Genomic DNA, 21,610 nt, shown 5'->3' on the forward strand with positions numbered 1-21,610 from the left:
TATAACATAATATTATATTGAAAATAATAAAAATAGAAAACATAATAAAAATAATAAAATTAAAAATAATATAAAAAGAACTAATATAATAATAGTAATAATAACAATCTTAACCATTTCTTCTCCATTTCTTCTTCATGAGGTTTGATGTGTCATTTTACCATTAATCTCTACCAACGTCAACCATAGCTTTAACCTCAATCTCCTCCCCATGAGATTTGATGTGTAATTCTACTTATATACTAGTCATATAAATCACTTCTATCAGATGTGGAACTTCAAACTCATATTGAATGATAACAATCTTCTCCCATGAGATTTGATATGTCATTTTACTTATATACTAATTACCTTAATCACTTTCATTTGATGTGGGATTTCAAACTTATATTAGGTCATTTTACTTATTTTCTAGTCACAACAACAACAATAGTAAGAATAATAATAATAATAATAATAATAATAATAATAATAATAATAATAATGATAATAATAATATCAATAATAATATGGCTTAATTATGTTTAAGGTCCCTAATTGATCTAAATCCTTCCATTGACTCATTGATAAATTTTGGTAGTCTGTTGAATACTCAATAAATATATATATTTTTCAATCGAGTTCCCACTGTTAACTTTTTCTGATTATTGAATGATATTACTTTGAAGGGACTGATGTGGTTATTGTCTTGCCATATCATTTTCATGAGTTGTCACCACATGTCATTTTATTATTTTAAAATTTATTATTTTACAATTTATGATTTTATAATTTTTAAATTTTTAAATTTTATGAATTTGTTATTAAATAATTGTATAATTTTATGTTTATATCATTTTATTATTTTCATTCAAAATTTAATAATTATACAATTATGAAATTATAAAATTAAAAATTATAACATAATATTATAATGATAATAATAAAAATAGAAAAAATAATAAGAATAAAAAATAATAAATTTAATAATAATATAACAAGACTAAAATAATAATAATAATAGTAATCACTCATGAGGTTTGATCATTTGAGTTCGAGATGCGCTCTCTCACCACTTTTCTTCTCCTTTTCCATTATCATCCGAATTTAAGAATTTCTCTCTCACCATTCTCCACATATATATATATATATATATATATATATATATATATATATATATATATATATATATATATATATATATATATATATAAACAATCTTTGTCCCTAAAGAATTTAACTTACATTTTTAATTTTAGAAAAGGTTATAGGAGAACAAAACAAGAATAAGACAAAATAAAGTCCCACGGAGGAAAAATGTTCGTTGTATTTGGGCTTTTTCCTAGTATTTTATATTAATTATAGTTAAGATTTTTTTTTCATTTGATTTGTCTATTCATCCAATCAAGAATAATTCGTTTTTTCAGTATGTATGATCTTGAACCATAAATAATAATATTTCTTTAGAGTTTGGATACTTGATTGATTCACTTATTTTTATTATATCAATATTAATTACTATTATTATATCAATATTAATTACTACCGTTGACATTCTCGTTTTTAATTTTAGTAATAATTATGTCTTATGATAAAGAATATTTGAGAGTTTTTGTTTATACTCCTTTTGATATTTCAATGTTGAGATTAATTACTAGTTTGAATTTGTACATATATTTATAAAAGAAAATTGGTGAAAGATATATTCCCGAACACCTAATACGGAAGGGATTTATAGATCTAGAAATAACTTTTGGAATACTTGTTTTAGATTTTTTTTTTATTTCGGAATTAATGTTTCATAAGGTATTTTTAGACAAAAAAAAAAAACCCCAAACTCGAGAATATATTCAAAATACAAAAAATAATTTGCGAAACGGATATTCCAGAAGTCATTTTCAGATTCAGAAACATCTTTCAAAAGATATGTTGTAGAATTTTCTTTTTGCATTTTGGAATGATGGGTTTTTCATATTCCTAAATTTTTGTCAGATTCGAAAATATCTTCTAGATCATTCAGTTCAAAATACAAAAATAATTTTCAAAATTGGGGTTCCAAAATGTATTCTTAGATCCAAAAATGACGTTCAAATTCGAAAAATGTTTGTTATATTCCGAATTGAGTATTTTGGAATACATTTCAAATTCAAAAATACCTTCCAAAATGCTGAATTGAAATATATATATTTTTTTTATAATTACTAATTTGATATCCTAATTTTTTTGGTTAAATTAAATTTGGTTTCTATATTTGGTTTGTTCAATTTAATACCTCAATTATTTAAAAAAATTCAATTTAGGCTTCTCCGTTACGTTACGTTGGAGTTAACACTGTGTCATTTTTAATTTTTTTTTTAATTTTAAAAAATATTTTTTTTTCAAAAAATTTAAAAATGGCCATGTGTCAGTTTACCATCATGTCACGTGATGGTTTACAATCATGACACCTGACAATGATTAGACTTTTATTTAAATTTTTGGTTCAATTTAATATCCCAATTTTTTAAAATGATGCAATTTCGTCATTTCCAATTTGAGACCAAATTAGTAATTAAGTTTAATTATAACTTATATATACATGTTAAAATAATTGTTTTGAATTTATACATCAAATCACTACACATAAATATTCAAATTATTTTACTTTTTTACAAGTGTAAAAATTTCATGTGTAAAAAATTACAAAGGTAAAAAATGTAAAAAATAAAATAATTTAAATATTTAGGTGAAATAATTTGATGTATATATTAGAAAAAGTTATGGTAACATGTATATATAAGTTGTAATTAAGCTTATTTACTAATTTGGTTTCAAATTGAGGAGGACGAGATTGAATCATTTTAAAAAATTGGGTACTAAATTGAACCAAATATTTAAATAGAGGATTAAATTGAAAACAATTATTATCACTGTCACGTGTCATGATTGTAAGCTGCCATGTGACACGACGGTAAACTGACACGTGACAGTTTATAAATTTTTACAAAAAAATTAAAATATTTTAAAAAAATTAAAAAAAAATTAAAATATTATGGCTTGACATGTGGTGTTAACTCCAAGTTAACGGAAAAGACCAAATTGAATCTTTTTATATAATTGTGATACTAAATTGAACAAACAAAAAATATAGAACCAAATTGAACTTAACAAAAAATAGGATATCAAATAAGTAATTATATCTATATTTTTTTATATTTTGTAGATCGAATGATTCAGAAAGTATTTTCAAGATCCAAAAATACTTTCAGAAGACCCAATCCGAAAAATATAAAAAATAAGGAAGTGAAGAAATTTTTATAATAATTTTAATAGAGTATAGTTTGGAAATTACAAGTTTTATGAAGTGTAGGAAGAAAGATTGGGGTACTGGAAGAAAGCCCCACTTCATATGCAGGACTTTATGGGCCAATTCAGTCTTGTCACTTAGAGTCATGGGCTAAGTCTTAAGAAAGTATTGAGTAAATCTTGAGAAAGTACCACTGAAGTAAGGAGATTACACTTCCCATTTTCGTTTCACGATGAATTAATTTCTAGGTCAAATTTCACATATCCGATACTCAGGTGTTAGGGTTTTTCTTCCTTCTCCCTTTACTCGTCCTTTTCACTCTTTTATTCTTCGCGCAATTCTCACCCCTCTTCAATCGCACCACCATCACTCACGCCGCTCTTCACCCACACCTCACGGTGGTAACCACCCCAGAGCTCAGGTATGTCCTCTCGCTGACGAGTTTATGACTTGAATGTATCGAGTTTATGATTTGAATGTAGAGATTTTATTATTGTGTAGAAGAATGAAGGAGTTATGTTTATAACTCGTCCTTTCAACGAGCTCTGTTTAACCCACAGACTCAACAACTAACAAAAAAGAGTTACAACAAATCCTAACTGTATGAAAGAGTTATAATGAGAGGGCAGACATACATGATCCATATAATAAAATTTAAGTAACAGCAGGATGGTTTTTTCAGAAAAAGAGGGGGAAATAAGGTGAGAAACTGAGTTCAGTAGCAACAACCTATACAGATAATTTCAAATGTAATGACCAATATGTAGTATGTTCTTAAATAAATGAATCGCTACTGTTCTTATTAAAACGCATAGGAAAGATGCATTTAAGAAAAATAATTAACAAAATTTCTTATCACACTTATAACAATGGAGTAAATTTTCCCTTCCTCCAGTCCTGTATTAGGGTAAAATATATCCAAATCAATTAGTCTGATTTTTTATACAGATCCTAGTCAATAGAAAGAAGCAAAACATAAAAGCTTCAAGATATCCTTAGAAGTGATCTTTAGAGTCCATTGCAAAAAGAAAGAAGGCAAAAGTTTGATAATCATTTGAACACATGTATTTGGGTGGCTGCTAGACGTTGTTAAGGTGGCCAAGCGATAAAAATTATTACTGGGTAGTTAATAAACTAACACGTCGAAACGGAATTGAGAAAAAACGAGAAGTCCCCTTCAAATGCATTGCAATCGCTGCATAAAATGCACATACGTTGATCTTTTAGATAAAGTTTCTAGATAGCAATTCATACCTGCAAATTCCACTGCCACTGCAATGGCACTGCTGCTTAGATATCTGTAGCACATTATAGAAACAAGATAATAACATAATATGAATTGAAAATCTTCATAGTTTGAAAGTCTTCCAATCATTGCATGCCATCACTAAGCCACAAAATGGGGTAAAAAAGGTTAGAGTTGAATTTTCAATTGTTGCTTACTTAATCAATACAAGTTGTCAAGTTTGTTATTTAAAATTTGTTTTAGTATTAAGAATGCATAATAAGTTTCATAACCAATTCTATTATTAAAAGAATTGCACAATAATGTTGCAGGCGTATCAAAAATATCATTTTCAACTTATCGTTTCTTTCTTTTTTCTTTGTTTGTATTATTTTTCTAACTTTTTAATTGCCTTTCTCTAATCTCTTTCATCCTTCCCCTAAAGTTCTATAATTTATATTTTGGAATATACATTCCAAAATACAGAATTTTTATTTTGAATTATGTAATTCAGAAAGTATTTTTTATATTACATTTTGGAATGCACAATTTGAAATATTGTATTTCAGAATATATAATCCAAAGTACAACCAAAGGGGTTAGGGTTTTGACGCAATTCCTCACCACCCTCATTTACGATATCTTTGCCAGGCGTTTCTTTGCAGAGAAGTGGTTAGGCATAACAGACAGCAAGATGGGAACAAAGGCAAAGAAAGCTATGAAGAACATGAAAAAGGCTTCCTCTAACAAGCCATCTCAGGGTGCTGATTTTTTGGTATGTCGAGAATACAGATACCGTGTGCTCTCTGTTTTCAGTTTACTTTTCCTTTTATTTTTCAATATATTGTGTCAATGTGGTGCTTAATTTTGTTTCTGAATCGGTAAAGCCCTTGGAAGGTGGTCCAGCTCGCAAGCTCGCAGAACAGAAGCCACCGGAAAATACGGCCACAGTATTGTATATATCCAGGATTCCGCATGGATTCTATGAGAAGGAGATGGAAGGTGGTCATGGATTTGTTTTTCAGGTTTTTTATTGATTTTGTGGAGTATGGGCTTACTGTTGCATTTTGTAGGTTATTTTGGGCAATTTGGAACCATCAAGCGGTTGAGAGTTGCGAGAAATAAAAAGGTTAGTTGCTTGCATGTTAACTTGTCTTCTTTAATGTCCGTGCTTGTTATTATTTGCTATTGTGTGATTGTGTCAACTTGATGATAATTGTGGCATACTTTGTTTATGGTTGTATGGCGAAGAATTACTTTTCTTGTCACATGCTCTATTTGTTCATGAGTGGTCTTAATTTAAGATAATTTTCCAATGCAGAATATCAATTGTGTCGTTAATAGTTATGAGTTTCTCATAGAATTTGAAGCCTCTGTAATCAATCAATATTGTAGTAATTTTGCTTTTGTTCGGTCCGTACATTTTAAATCATAGAAGTTGAAGCCTCAATCAATATTGTAGTAATTTTGCTTTTGTTTGGTCCTTACATTTTGAAAATAACTACAGGTTTTCAACCATCAAGATATTTGTTTCATTAAATACTCTGGGGCTGCAATATATGTTTGTTGTTACCGTTTTAGGGGTGATGGATATTGGTTTTAGTTGATTGATGCCGACAATATATGTTTCTTGTTCTTTTACAGACAGGAAAATCGAGACATTTTGGGTATATAGAATTTGAATCTCCTGAGGTATTTGTTGTTTCTACAGATTAATTGATTGTTTTATGACATGACATTTTTTGTGCTATTGTGTTTATAATAAAATTAAGTTTCCTTGTTTTAATAGTGCCTTGATTTGTAGGTAGCGAAAATTGTAGCTGATACTATGCACAATTATCTCCTTTTTGAGCACCTTCTCCAAGTTCATGTTGTACCTCCGGAGCATGTTCATTCAAGATTGTAAGTTATTAATTAATTAATTAATATTTTTCCGGATCTATTTCCTTCTAAGGGTTCCATTGTATGTTTTTCATAATTGCAGACCTTAGTGTCTAGCCATTAATTTTCTTGTCATCTCCTTTCTTTACATGTGTGAAAAAGAAAGATATCTATTTAGAGTATTGAAAAAAATCACTAACAAATAGAGGATTAGGAATTTCCTCAACCATTTTGGTTGTGGACGGTTGTTTAGACTCAGACTATGATGCATGGATATGATTCATATCTGACATGGCGAGATGTTTATTTTGAAAATAAGAGGATGTGATACTAAATTGATACCTATAGTTAAGAATGTATAAAAATTCTTAAAATAATAAATGTATAACTGTTATTGTGTGGATCTAAATTGAAATCAAATTCCTTAGACATTGTCAAAATAGAATAAATTGCAAAGCGTGAGAAGACTCAAAAATAGTTTTATAACAATTTTTGTTCCATGCATGGTAAACTTCTGTCTAGTTCTTGCTTTACAGGCTCATTAGCTTAGTGACATATTTTGTTCATAGTCAAAATTATTTCGACACCCCCAAACAAATCCCTAGGACCTCCGAAGCTTCTGTGAACAGAAAGCCAAATAGTAGTCTGGAAAATTATCATATCCCAAAATGTGCATGTTTGGCTGGTTATAAAGCCTAGAACTGCCTTTCAACCAAATAACTACACAAGGCTGATACGAATTGCAATCCTGTAAAATGGCATATTATATGCCTTGATTTAAGGTTAAAAGATTAAGTTTATTCTGTTGAGTATGACCAAAGGTAACAAATGAATGTGTGGCATTTTTCATCATAGGTGGAAAGGATTCAGTTATCGTCACAAGCCATTGGATTATGTCCAAATTGAACGGAAGCGTCATGACAAGGTATCTAGTTCATTGGATAATAAAGTATACCTGCTTGATATTTATCGTCTGATTCTGAGTATTAAGTTCTGTTTATTGATGCTGTTTATTTAGGTAAGAACCTTAGAAGAGCACAAAAAATTGGTGGAGAGGATTGTAAGACATGACCAAAAACGGCGGAAAAGGATAGAGGCTGCTGGCATTGATTACGAATGCCCTGAGATTGTGAGCCTTTTGTTTTCATCATTCTGTGGTTGTTCGTTTGTTTTCACAAATAGAGAATATTATGCTTCTTGAGTTTTTCTCTCATTTTACATATATAATTGCTCTTGCAGATGGGTAACATCCAGCCTGCTCCAAAGAAAATAAAGTTTGATGACTGAGTGGGTAACCTGACTCATCTTCAAAAGATGTTTTTTCTGTATACCCTGAGAATAGAGTGCTGAACCACCATGTCACGAGTGTTCACAACACTAGAGTCTGCTGGTTTAGGATTTTTAGTATTATTATTTTTTGCTGCTTTGGTGAAACCTTGTATCCCTCAAATATTTACTGGAAGCATGGTCCATTTTATATATTCATCAACTTTTGAAGCAATTGATCAGCTTCAAGGCTCATTCCTGTTTTACTTCTTTTTCAACCTGCCTCCTCCAACTCTCCATGCCTAGCCATTTTCAAATAGCTCACTTTTTCATTAAAAGTATTGCCCTTTTTTGGTCTTCAATTGCACTCTTAATCAGAGTTTGCGCACATCTATTATTGCTTCGTTTCTTAAATTTTGTTAACATTGACAATCTGGCAAAAAATATTTCTGTTAATTTATTGACTTATCAAACTGTTCAATGGAAAGGAAAAGTGGTTTTAATTGTGTATCTTGACAATATAGACTTGGAACTGCTTATATTGCCTGTGGTTCTCATGTACAAAGTCATGTTAGGCTTCGAATTACTTTAGGTCTTCAAAATCCTTTCATATTTTTTGAAGAACTATTTTAATTTAAATTATGAAGTGATAAATTATATTAAAGATATAATTTATTATTTGATATATATGTTAAAAGAAAAATAATTATTTGACAAATATTTGGTTGACAAAATTATCAAATAGAGTAATTTTTTAATTTTTTTATGAAAGTTAAGAGAATAAAGTAATACAGTTTTAAGATTTTTTTTATTAAAAATGGTTGTTTGTCAAAAAAAAAAGTTTTTTGCCAAAAGTATATTTTTGATGTTAAAAATACTTATGTAATTATATTATCTATTTGAAAAGGTCGAGAACAATAGTTTGCATTTATTTTGAAGTCTCTCCATTTCCCTAAAAGAATAATATATATATATATATATATATATATATATATATATATATATATATATATATATATTTATTGCAAATCTTTTTACTGATATCTTTGTTTTTAATCTAACAAATAATATAGAACAATGGAATAAAGATCCTCTCCTATGATATGCTACCGCCATTACTTCTAAAACATTATTAATACAACTTATAAGTTATAACTATTAACATTACTTGAAATATTTTTTAAATAATTTAATTACTCAAATCTTATTCAACTTGACTGGCTAAAAATGAAAGTTAAAATAAAATTATCAGTTTTGTTATGAAAATAGAAGCTAAAAGTACTTATAAAGACGGTAATGAATAATTTCTAGGGAGATTCCGCCAATATTTTTGTTTTGGCTGTTCGGGTTTGCTTTGATTTCATGAGTACTGAAAAACATACTGTTCTGAAACTTAAATTAGTATTTGATTGAGAATAATAATAGAAGTTAAATTCAATCATTTGTACGACCCTTTTAGGACAAAAAAAGGAAGATGCACGTGAAATTTCACAATCTTAAGAGGTACCACCATTGCACAAGAAACTTTGTGCTACCCACTTGATATTTAAATACCCAGACTACCCTTTTCTCTTCACTTTCTTGATGCTCTCGTTCATGGGTGGAGGAGTGATGAGTGCGGAGGCCAAGTTCACTGCCACCGGGATCAGAGGCGTCGTGCCTCCTGTCCAGTCATCTGTTCAGAGTGCTTCTGAAGCGTCGCCGGCAGACGGCGGGGAAGACAGTACGGCGAAGGTGGTGTCAGGCAGTGCCACAACTGAACTAAAACATGCTCAACATAAGTATACATTCTCTATGCCATCATTCTTCATTTCTTTTGAGTTGCATTGCAGCTATAATAAATCTATTCTTTTATTGGTTATTTAATTATTCATATTATTAAACTCCTATAAAGAAACAAATAAATAGCTTTTGTGTGTTTTAACAGATATCTTGTATTGTGCTATCCATTATGGACCTTTTTTCACTGCAAACATCATATGAATGTGATCATATTTCAGGATTTACGTATCTTCAAACTCCACAGAATACCAAGGTTGTGCTCTTCCTAATAAAATATCTGTTCTGTCACCTTCTCATTCTGGTTTGAAGAACAAAGATAGTGTTACTGAGGCTATCTCAAACACCTCAGCGCCAAACCCAGCTTTTCAGGCTTTTCAATTGTTTAGTGAAAGCTCAGAAGCTAAGGTAGTAGTGCTTTACAACTGCATAGTTTGAACGGTCTTTACTGATCTCAAAGCTTCTTTGATGAAATCCAAAAAATAAAGTAATGCATTATGAATTGTAGTTGTATTTTGAAATACAATGTCATCTCAGGTCGCGAGAGAAAGAGAAAATTACTAAAATTTAGTTGTTAAAAAATTTGTTAACCATCAAACAGTTTTCGAAGTTGAGTTACAACAAAACTCAAATTATAAATTAACATAAAGGGTATATATAAACAAGTTTATTAATCTAGGGTGCACTTGCTGACTTAATATGATAACTTATTTTTGGCCTTAATGAACAGAGTGTTGTGGCTTCGATTGCCTCTGACCCAAATATATGGAATGCAAGGGTGCAAAATCCTAAACTACAAGATTTCTTCCATGCACAGCAGACAGGTAAATTTTGATTTTGTTTCAACCATTGCAAAACTCTTTCTAATTTGAATGGATGTTAATTAAAGAAATTTGTGCTGTAACAGTAGGTTTTGAAGAAGAGAGAACTTTTGATGAAAAAGTGGAAGACTTACCTTATTCTTATTCAGTGTATTCTCTTGTCAATTTGCTAAATATTCTCCGCAATGTAAAGTTAACCGTAGTTGAAATGATTGCAGCGTGTGAATTTACCTTCAGAATAAGTTTGAGTTCTTAATTGGTCACTCATCTTATGTGGTTATTGATTGGTGAGGAAATGCAAAAGCGAACTTATGTTGAGAAACAAGTCTCTCTGGATAAACACTCTTTATATTCAGATTTGTTGTGTTTTGAAATGAAGCACTACATGGTCCTTTTATAGGTCTTTAGACATGACCATTTAACTACATTCATTAAATATAACTACTACCTAACTCACAATTAATGAACTCTATTGCATGTTTAATCATAGCTAGACACACTCTCAACCTTTTGCAATCTCCTAGACAATGAATATAGCAACTTCCAACTACCCACATTTAAGTTTACCCAATAAAATCCCTCCCGTAAACTTAAATGCTTTTCTTGTCCTTCATTCCAAGTATTATCTTCTTGTTCTCGAAAAAAGAGGATGACAACGACTTTGTAAACATATCTGCAGCTTGTGCTCGACTTTTGAAGTGCTCCAACTCTACATTTCCTTCATTCACTTGTTCTTAGATGAAGTGAAATCGGACATCAATGTGCTTGCTTCTCTCATGATTGACCGGGTTCTTTGCCAATTCAATGGTCAACTTGTTATCAACTCGGATCACAGTCCCCTTTTCTTGCTTCAATTCCAGTTTGCTTAGAAGGTTTCTAAGCCAAACTGCATGACAGACACTTCAGGATGCTGCAACATACTCTGCTTCACATGTTGACAGTGTTACAATGGGTTGTTTCTTTGAAAGCTAGGTGAACGTCATGCTCTCCATGAAGAATACATATCCAGACGTGCTTTTTTGGTCATCAACATCTCCATACCAATCACTGTCTGAGTAGCCGACTAGTCGGTAATCATTCATCCTAGTATACATCAGGCCAAGTGACATTGTTCCTCTCACGTACCTTAGAATTCTCTTTAGGGTCTTCCAATGAGTATACCTTGGTTCCTCCATATACCGACTTGCTATTCCAACACTCAACATTAAATTTGATCTGGTATTTGTAAGATACTTGAGACTTCCAATCAGACTTCGGTATTGCTCGCATCAACTCGGTCTCCATCTGCATACTTAGAAAGTTTTGTGCCCGGTTCCATAGGGGTGGAAACTGGTTTGCAACTCGCCATATTAAACTTCTTCAAGACCTTCTCAACATACCTTTCCTACGACACAAAGATATCGTCCTTCCCTTGAATGACTTCTAAACCAAGGAAATACTTCATAAGACCTAAGTCGGTCATCTCGAACTCCTTCTTCATCACTTCTTTAAATGCTTTAATCATCTCAGCATTGTTCCCCGTGAAGATAAGGTCATAAACAAAGAGGGCAATGAACATCACATCTTCTCCTTTCTTCTTTATGTAAAGAGCATGTTCATAAGGGCACTGCTCATACCCATTCTTCTTGAAATAGGTGTCAATTCTTTCATTCCATACTCGTGGAACTTGCTTTAAGCCATAAAGTGGCTTCTTCAATCTCAACACTTTCTTCTCTTCACCTCTTCGCATGTATCCGAGTGGCTGTTCAACATATACTTCCTCTTCTAAGACTCCATTCAGAAATGCTGACTTCACATCCATCTGTAAGATTGTCCATTTGTGTTGAACTGCTAAGGAAATCAACAACCTGATTGTTTCCATCCTCGTCATTGGAGCGAATACTTCGTCATAGTCTATTCCTTCCTTCTGCTTGTACCCTTTCACTACGAGCCGAACTTTATATCGCTCAACTTCTCCTTCAGCGTTTGTTTTCTTCTTGTACACCCACTTTATGCCAATAGGCCAAGCTCCTTTGGGCAGATTAGTTAGCTCCCACGTGTTGTTGTGTTCAATTGCTCTGATCTCCTCATTCATCGCCTTTTGCCATTTCTCCTCCTGCATACCCTCTTCAAAACACAAGTCTTCTGAACCTGCCAAGAAACATACAACATGTACTTCGTCAGTCTAGTTGTATATGTCTTGGAAGCTTCACGCTCTAGGCTGTAGAGGTTCATCTTCTTCATCAAAAGTCTCATGATCTCTCACTGTTGGTGGTGTATCTATTTCCAAGCTTCTAGACTCTTTCTCCGAGTTGTTCCTCTTCCACTCGCTCTCTTCATCAACTTGAACATCTCGGCTCATAATCACCTTCTTTGTTATTGTGTTGAACAACCTATACGCCTTGGTTTTTTCATTGTAATCAATAAACACGTACTTCTTGCTTCGATCTTCAAGTTTGGTCCTTTGTTGAGCTGGAACATAACCATAAGCAATGCTGCCAAACACTTTGAGGTGAGACACACTCAGCTTTCTTCCACTTTCTTTCACTCCAGACTTCTTGTAGTGTCTTCTCGTTCAACTTAGCATGTGGACATCTATTTTGCACATAGATGGCACATTGCACTGCTTCCGCCCAGAACTCCTTGGGCACGTTCTTGCTTTTTAACATTGTTCGAACCATGTCAAGTATGGTTCGATTTTTCCTCTCAGCTACTCTATTCTGTTGGGGTGAGTATGGTGTTGTCAGAAATCTCTTTATTCCTTGCTCCTCACAATACTTCATGAGCTCGGATGAGATGAACTTGCCTCATCGGTGAGACCTAACAGATTTGATAGGTATGTCGGTCTCCTTTTCAACCATTGCTTTGAACCTTTTAAACACTCGGAACACCTCAGATTTCTCCTTCAAAAAATACACCCATGTTTTTCTTGAAAAATCATCTATGAAAGAAATGAAATACCTTTCCCCACTAAAAGATTCAGGGGTAATTGGTCCACAAATGTCTGTGTGAATTAATCTGAGCACGCATTCTTCACAAAATTTCTTTCAAACTCCACAGTCGGGAGTCCTCACACCATCTCCTTTTCTACCAACAAGGCCAACCCACCAAAATGCAAGTCGCCAAACCGGAAGTGCCACATCATAGCTTCATCCTTCACATCAAGTTTCAAGCACCTCTCTTAGACTATTTTCAAGTCCAACTTGTACATCTTGTTCTTCTTCATCTCTACTCGGGCAATCAGTTGATCCAACTTGTCTTTCAAGTATAATACTCGGTCTTTCATCAGAACCAAGTAGCCTTTCTCCATCAGCTGGCCCATGCTCAATATGTTGCTCTTGAGATCGGGTACATAGTACACGTCTCTGATTTGTCCAACTCGGTTGTTCTTCTGCAGGTACCAGATTGTACCCCGGCCTTTTACTGCCACCTTTGATGCATCTCCAAATGATACATGTCCAGCGTCAACTTTGGTGAGCTCCTTAAAAAGATTTTCGTCCTCGCATATGTCGTTGCTTGCTCCTGTATCAAGGTACCAAACTGAGTTGTTAGAACAACTCGAACTTAGCTCGGCACCTGATCTCCTGGAGATCATTAATATTCCTTCTTCCTCAACATCCTTAAAAAGGAAGTTCGTTTCCTTCTTGCTTTCAGATCAGCAGTCCTTCGCGAAATGTCCAACCTTCCTACAATTCTAACATTTAACTCCTGAGTAGTAGTCTTTGGCAAAATGATCGTACTTACCACATTTGAAACACTCAACTCTTGAGTTGTTCGACTGTCCTCCTTGACCTTTACCACCACGACCTCCACCTTATCCTTGGCCACGCCAATTTTATTGGCCGATCTGTTCTTGACCTCTTTCACATCCTCCTCTACCTCTACCACCTCGGCCTTGAGTGTTCTGAGTATAAGGAACCTTCTTCTCCCTAATGGTTGCCTTTGCTTGGAGTGCTTGATCAAGGGACTCTTCCTTCTTCTTCCTTCTTCGCTGCTCATGCGCTTCAAGAAACCCGACAAGTTCTTCCACCGAGAGCATTGTCAAGTCCTTGGATTCCTCTATTGCGCAAAATATATTCTCGAAGTCGTCGGTTAACGACCTCAAGATTTTCTCCATCACTCGGTAAGCGAGTAGCGTCTCTCCATTTCTACCAAGCTGATTCACTACGGTCTCAACTCGGGAGACGTACTCGATAACCCATTTATCTTCCTTCATCCTCATCCATTCAAGCTTGCCTCTGAGAGTTTGAAGCCAAACTTGCTTCACACGGTTATCCCCTTTGTATGCCTTCTCTAGAATATCCCACGCTTCTTTTGAAGACATAACATTTGCTATCTTCTCAAAACCGGACTCATCAACAACTCGGTACAACACGTACAAAGCCGTTTTATCCTTTGCTCGTGTTACTTTTAACGTAGCAAGCTGGGCAATCGCCATTTCTCCAATGTCATCTGGTTCTTGGTGCCTATTTTTGACTACCTCCCATACTTCTTGGGAACCAAGGAAAGCCTTCATCTGCAGGCTCCAGTTATCATAGCTGACGCCTTTTGATAACTTCGGTAGGGGCATGTTGTTAGCTAAGCTGACCATCTCGATCAAACTCTCTAACTCACTCTAACACTCAAGCTCTGATGCTAATTTGTTGAAAAACAAGTCTCTCTGGATAAACACTCTTTGTATTCAGATTTGTTGTGTTTTGAAATGAAGCACTACATGGTCCTTTTATAGGCCTTTGGACATGACCCTTCAACTACATTCATTAAATATAATCACTATCTAACTCACAATTAATGAACTCTATTGCATGCTTAATCATAGCTAGACCCACTCTCAACCTTTTGAAATCTCCTAGACAATTAATATAGCAACTTCTAACTACCCACATTTAAACATTTAAGTTTACCCAACAACTTGAAGGAACTTTTATATATGATGTTGGAAGTGTGATAAATGTTAAACCGAGCTTTAAAGTTGTATGCAAAAATGAGTGAAAATACACTTTGTTGAGCTGTATTTACTATGATTATCAAATTCTCTACTAATTTTGTTGGATATTGTCCTCTGCTGAGCATTAAAAATGCATTGTATTGGTATTTTAAATATCTTTTTAATATATTTTAAAATGTTAAAATTAATGGTAATCAATATGTTATAATGACACAGTAAAGGAACAACATAAAAAATCCAGTAGAGAATCGAAATTCTTTTCACTAACTCTCTTATTCTCAAAAGTTATTTATAAGATATTATGTGTTTTTTCGTTTGGTGTCTCCACCATTATCGTGGATCTCTATTACTGTTTTTCAATGGAATTTAGTGATGTCCCGGGAAAATATTAAGTCGTTTAAATCCCCCATGTATTTATGATTAGGTATTTTATGCTATTTTTTATTATTTTTAATTTATAAGAATAAATACATTAAATTAGATATTAGGTTAGTTACTAGTTTATTTGACTAACTTTTTCTTAATCTAATCATGTTCAATTGAGTTTTTATTTTTATTTTTTACAATTTTCGTAAATATATGATAAAGAATATTCAGTTGATAATTTTATATATTAAGTAATTAGTTGATAATGGTTGCATAAGATGAAATGTATCATATGAAACTTTTCAACTTAAATGATTTGCTTGTATAAAATTGTTCTTATTGTGCGTGTTCTTTAAAAGACTCATCTTCTAAGCTAGTATATATAAAAATAGAAATACATGAGGAAAAGAAAATACATACCGTATATTTATATTGGTTCGTGGTTTAATTTTCAATCAACTAATTGAGTTCAATTAACTAGAGTAATGTTATAAAGTACACTATGAGTATTCTTTGGACTCATAGACACTTCTTGTTAGCCCTTTGAGTATGTTTGGGTTCGTAGGTACTCATGCCCAATCCTTTGAGTGCTTTATCAAACAAGTCATTCCTATTCAGTCAAGTATATTTTTTCACAAGCCATTCCTAAATCAACTAAGTATTCTTTTAGAAATCACTTATGGCTTAACCTAAATATTCTTTTAGCTCTTGGCTACTAGTCCCGTTTAAGTATTATTTTTATAAGTCATTTCCAACTTTACCAAATATTATTTAACAAGTCACTTCTAGCTCAAGTAAGTACTCTTTGAACATAAGTCACTCATGGATAATAACTGAGTATTATTTGTCAAACAATCATTCATGGCTAAGATATAGAACTGTCAAAATGAGTCATTCGGTCCGATTCATCACGGGTTGGTCACTTAATGAGCCAACCCAACCCGACTCACTTATTAGTGAACTTAAAAAATTTGAGTCTAGCGTGACCCATCACAGGTTGGTAGGTTAAATGACTTGCCTCAATTAAAAAAAATTAAAACATTTTCTTTCTTCAATCTAACAATTTTTGTTAATATATAACCAAGATCCAAAAATTCGAAACCTATTTTAAAGTTTTGTTTTTTCTTATTTTAAACAATAAATGAATCATTCATCCTAAAACCTAAATCATAATTCTAAATTATACCTTACTACCTTAGGAAAAGAAAATGACTAATGAGAAACAAAGGTAGAGAGTGAATGAAGTGTAATGACGTGAGTTTCTCTCCTCCAAAATTTCAAAAATAAAAGTTTGCTTGTATTTTGAGTTGAATTGTTAAGTTAAGAGTGATGTAGATTTTTTATTTTTATTTTTTTTATATTCGGGTTCAACCTGTGGTGGGCCGGATGGTTCATGAGTTTAACCAATTTTGACAACTATACTAAGATATATAATTGGTATGATTAGTGTTCACACATCAAACTTTAGCTCATTAGAGAGGTTGATAATTTGTTGACGTATGTAAGATTGATATTCTCCTCTAACACAAACAATGTTATTCTCTGAAGCTTAGAAATTGTAGCAACATTTTGGCACTATACAACATGGTCTCTCACTTTCTTCTTTTTCTTGCGTAACTTTATATAGACTTGGAAGAAAGTAGGTATTGTGAAACCTTTGCGGCCATTAAGCATCTTTAGCTCCTTTTGAGTGCATTATTTTGTTTCTAAGGGTTTGATAATGATGAATGCATCAAATGCATTATTAAATGAATTCTATGCAACTATAAATGTTCTTTTCTCCTTTAATCAACATCCCAATAATTGAATGTACTTATCTTCTTCTTTGACAACATGCTTTGTTTGTCTTAAACAATAGTGTTGTGTCAAGTCGACAATTCTCCCTCTGACATATGTTTAGTTTAAGAATTTGGTGAAGAAAAACAACTTTTTCTCTTTATTCAATAGATTTTCTTACGTGACTTGTCTTTCTTCTAACAAATCTCTTTTGACCACGAAAGTGGTAAACTTCCTTACATTATAACTAAGCACTTGTGTGTTTTCATATAATACAAGGTTAGCTTATTTTTACATGTTTATCATCTAAAAGTTTCTATGTTATGAGATGTCAAACATAAAATAAGCTTCCACAATATTATATCATCAGTTAGATTAACATGTGTATCTTTCATGATTTGTTATTTACATAAACCATTTAAAGCACAATCATGCTTTCATGCTTAATTGTTATTAGCACTTACTAAAAATTATAGAATGTTGAACTTTTTCACTAACACGAATAAGTACTCCAAAGTAAGTTTAATATAGGAGTTTCTAACTTAAGCTTATAACTTCTAACTTATTTAATTATTTTTTATTATTACTTCTTATATATTTTATTACATTTCTTATTATTCTTATTTTCCTTTTACCTATTATTATTATTTTCATTTTATACAAATATAATTAATTATTACACTATTTTTGTTATTTGTTGGATTCTTTTCAAATTTTTATGTAGTTTAAATAAAAAAGAAATTTACATTATCATTGAAGTTATTAATGTTTCATTACATCATACTATATGAAAATTGTAAAAAATAAATTTAATGTATCACTAGTTTGAGTTATGAGAGTGATAAATGAAAAATACTTGTGAATATGGATAACAGTGGAGCGGGGCGGTGATGAGTTTTGGAATCTCATACCCATCTCACACCCATCTTCATAGAAAAAATTCAATCCCATCTCCATACCCAAATCCAACGAGTATCAAATTTTTGTCACATCATCATCCTCATCAGGTAACGGGTATATACTCGTATTTATATTATACCCGCTTTCTTATTGTTTCAATATTAATTAATTAATTTTTATAAAATAATATAAATTACGATAAAGAAAACATAATATTATCAAATATTCAATATTAAATGGATGTTGTTTCTTCAATATCAAATATTTAGAAAGAAATTATAATTGTATACATTTCAAATTAGAATACCAATTAAAATTCCATGAGAACCAAAACATTTATTAAATTTGCAAATATTAATGAAACCTAGTTGATAAAATTTAAAAATATTTGAAGCAAATATAAAAGGAAAACAAATAGTCAAATTAAAGTATATTTTAAATGTCAGTTTACTTCATTTTTTAAATTCTAATGATTCTATTTTTTTACACTAAAAGAAGTTATAATACAAGACTTGATCAAAATCATACAAAGAATAAAAATTAAACTAATAATAATAAAATTTTAACATAAATCTTGTATATTTTGAACTTCAATATATGTTGGATGGTGATAAAAAAAATCATAACAATTATAGAAATTTTTATATTACAGTAAATAAAATATATTTATACAATTATAGTGATAAAATTATAGTTTGATATTGAGTTAGAAAAAAAAACTTATATAAAATATATCAAAATATTATTCTACATGATAACAATAAACAACAAATAAAAATATTAAAAAATTATCAAATATGTGTCTTCGAAACAATTTGAGAGATTATTGAATGAAATCTCACAAAGAAAAACAAATATATAATTAAGGGTGTGATAAGATGAAAAATACTTTAGAGATTTAAGAAAACTTTTCAAATATCAACATAGTCAATGATTGAAAAATAATGAAAATTGTTTTAGCAAAACAAAAAGAGTTCTTCAAATGATATAAAAATTAATAATAATAGACTAAAAAAGATAATTTTTTTATATTACCTAATAAATGAAAAAGTTTATATTATTAAACACTTGAATTGAGAGTGTTAAACATTTTCATGCGAAAGAAAAATATACAAAAAATAAAAATATTAAAAAAGAATAGAAATATTCAAATGTGAGACATAAAAAAAATTTAATTAACACGATTCAATTGAACATAATTGGATAAAGGTTATGATATGATAAAAAATATATTGAAGATGCCAATGAATTTCATGAAAAATAAACAATTAGAAGAATTAAAAAATAAAAAGTGTGTGATAATATATATATATATATATATATATATATATATATATATATATATATATATATATATATATATATATATATATATATATATATATATAAGGTTACTAAATTGACTATGAATATTTTAATAATTTAAGCCGGGACGGAGATATGACGGGAACATGTATTATGACAGGTATGGGGACGGGGACAAGCCAGATATGTACATCTCTTCGTCTATATCCCCATATCCAATTAAAAAAGTCAAAGATTTCTCGTACCGATATCCATATCCATACCCAGTTCTCCGTCAAAACATGACTAGGATAGAACAATACCCATAAGAACATATTTATTTGGCATCTCCTCTCCTGTGAAATCTAAAAGCGACTAATGTTAGATTTCATTAAGGTTATTGCATTTGGGATGAAAGGTAGCTTTCCCGACAGTGGGAAACGAGTTGAAAATTTGCTAACGAATGTGAATTTGGCAACAAAAAGCTGCGGTTGGGGATTTGGATCATGTAATGTGTTTTTTTTTTCTTTAATTATTTTTAATTTCACCCATGGATTAAATAATGTTACCTATGCTTTTTATTTTTCCACCATCCTCAAGGTAAAAGTAAATTACTAACACTCTCTTGCACATTCTCTTTCTTCTGGTCAATAACATTACACATGAAAATTTCAGTGGGGCCAATAAATTCACATACAAACCTTATTTTGTGACTATTTATCTATGCGAAATTGAGTTTTTTCTTTTGTAGTAATGCTTTAAATGTTTCTAGTTTAACTTCATAAGAAATTCTTTATTGACAAATCAATTTGTAAGAATATAAAAGTATAATCATTGAACTTAATTATTGTAATGACATCGAGTCATAAACTATATACATTGTATAAACATCGCATCGTACTACATAAATTTAAAAAGAATACATTTTACGAGTGTAAGAATCATGTTTGACTATAATAAAAAGATTAAACAATAATATTGAGTTATACTTAGTGATAGCATCATGCTATACTATAAAAGTCCAAGTGTGAGCATTATTTTACATTGAGTACCAAGTGTGAGCATCTAACAATGTTATGCATTATGCCATAACATTTGAGCTATACAAATTTTAAGCATTCGATTATAATAGACATTGAACGAATTTGGATTCTCTGCTAGTCTTTTTTTGTACTATTTTTTTACTGTGTCTTCATAATACATTGATTATCTCTAATTTTAACCTTTTAAAATATATTAAAAAGATATTTAAAATATCAATACAGTGTATTTTTAATGTTCAGCAAAAGATAACACCAAAAAAGTTAATAAAGAATCTAGACTCACATTGAACCATAACATAACACTATACAAAACATAAACATCCAATTATGTTACACACATATAAAATCATTTTGTCAAGCTATACCAAACATAAGTATCTATTTACAGGATTCCTTAAACCATGATACGAAGTAATATTTAAGTCTAAACAAAAATTGCATTACGCAACATAACTCAAATGATTAATTAAGCTATTCATTTTTAAAGTTTAGTCATATCAAACTAAATCTTTTCATAATACTCAAACTTAGTTCTTCAAGAACGTTTCAAATTCGACATTCCACATTCAAATTAAATTATATACATAAGTTTGATTGACCGGTTTAACTTTTATAGTGTGAACTTCATATATTATAAAAAAACTCGAACGTCAAATTGGGTTATTCATATACGAAGGTGAACATAGTGTTTATAATAAATAGGATACAATTTGTTTTTTTTATTAAATAGCAACTAATAATAGACACCATCTTATTTTCAGGAACTTAGTCAAAACATATAGTATTTTGTTGTCTTTTGGATACCAGTGCATATGCATGCTATTTTATAAGGATTTTAGTCCATCATCTAGATCTTGCCCTACTCGTGCCTACTTTTAGGAAAATTTCCTAATATCCTATAGTTTTACTGTCTTTAGTAATATCAGCCTTATAACTGGACATTTTCCTTTATCAAGTTGGCCCAAACTCATGGGTTACATTGCGAAAGTATTTACTTAATATTTATTTAAATTAGTTTCTAAAAAAATTTCAAATTTTAAAATATTTTTTTACATAGTGATAAAAATATATTTAATC

The 21,610-nt window shown here is 30.9% G+C and overlaps 2 protein-coding genes across 5 annotated transcripts; both read left to right on the forward strand.

Moving 5' to 3' along the window:
* The first annotated feature begins 3,422 nt into the window (after positions 1 to 3,422).
* On the forward strand, positions 3,423 to 7,903 carry LOC114183181 (uncharacterized RNA-binding protein C1827.05c-like). Of its 3 annotated transcripts, none has more exons than XM_028070103.1 (9): positions 3,423 to 3,686; positions 5,142 to 5,265; positions 5,378 to 5,492; positions 5,564 to 5,619; positions 6,135 to 6,182; positions 6,295 to 6,392; positions 7,227 to 7,296; positions 7,390 to 7,500; positions 7,611 to 7,903. In XM_028070103.1, exons 2-9 carry the CDS (start codon positions 5,185 to 5,187, stop codon positions 7,656 to 7,658), a joined length of 627 nt encoding a protein of 208 aa, XP_027925904.1. In that variant the 5' UTR covers positions 3,423 to 3,686; positions 5,142 to 5,184; the 3' UTR covers positions 7,659 to 7,903. The 3 variants fall into 3 exon arrangements, with proteins under 3 accessions (XP_027925904.1, XP_027925906.1, XP_027925905.1); XM_028070104.1 differs by having other exon boundaries at positions 3,430 to 3,686; positions 5,156 to 5,265; XM_028070105.1 differs by lacking the exon at positions 6,135 to 6,182.
* A 1,278-nt stretch (positions 7,904 to 9,181) lies between these two features.
* On the forward strand, positions 9,182 to 10,576 carry LOC114182957. Of its 2 annotated transcripts, none has more exons than XM_028069767.1 (4): positions 9,182 to 9,418; positions 9,638 to 9,824; positions 10,147 to 10,240; positions 10,324 to 10,576. In XM_028069767.1, the coding sequence occupies exons 1-4, from the start codon at positions 9,222 to 9,224 to the stop codon at positions 10,491 to 10,493; spliced, it is 648 nt and encodes a 215-aa protein (XP_027925568.1). In that variant the 5' UTR covers positions 9,182 to 9,221; the 3' UTR covers positions 10,494 to 10,576. The 2 variants fall into 2 exon arrangements, with proteins under 2 accessions (XP_027925568.1, XP_027925569.1); XM_028069768.1 differs by having other exon boundaries at positions 10,327 to 10,576.
* Positions 10,577 to 21,610: the final 11,034 nt, after the last annotated feature.

Source organism: Vigna unguiculata, chromosome 5, assembly GCF_004118075.2.
Source record: "Vigna unguiculata cultivar IT97K-499-35 chromosome 5, ASM411807v1, whole genome shotgun sequence".
Classification (NCBI taxonomy): domain Eukaryota; kingdom Viridiplantae; phylum Streptophyta; class Magnoliopsida; order Fabales; family Fabaceae; genus Vigna; species Vigna unguiculata.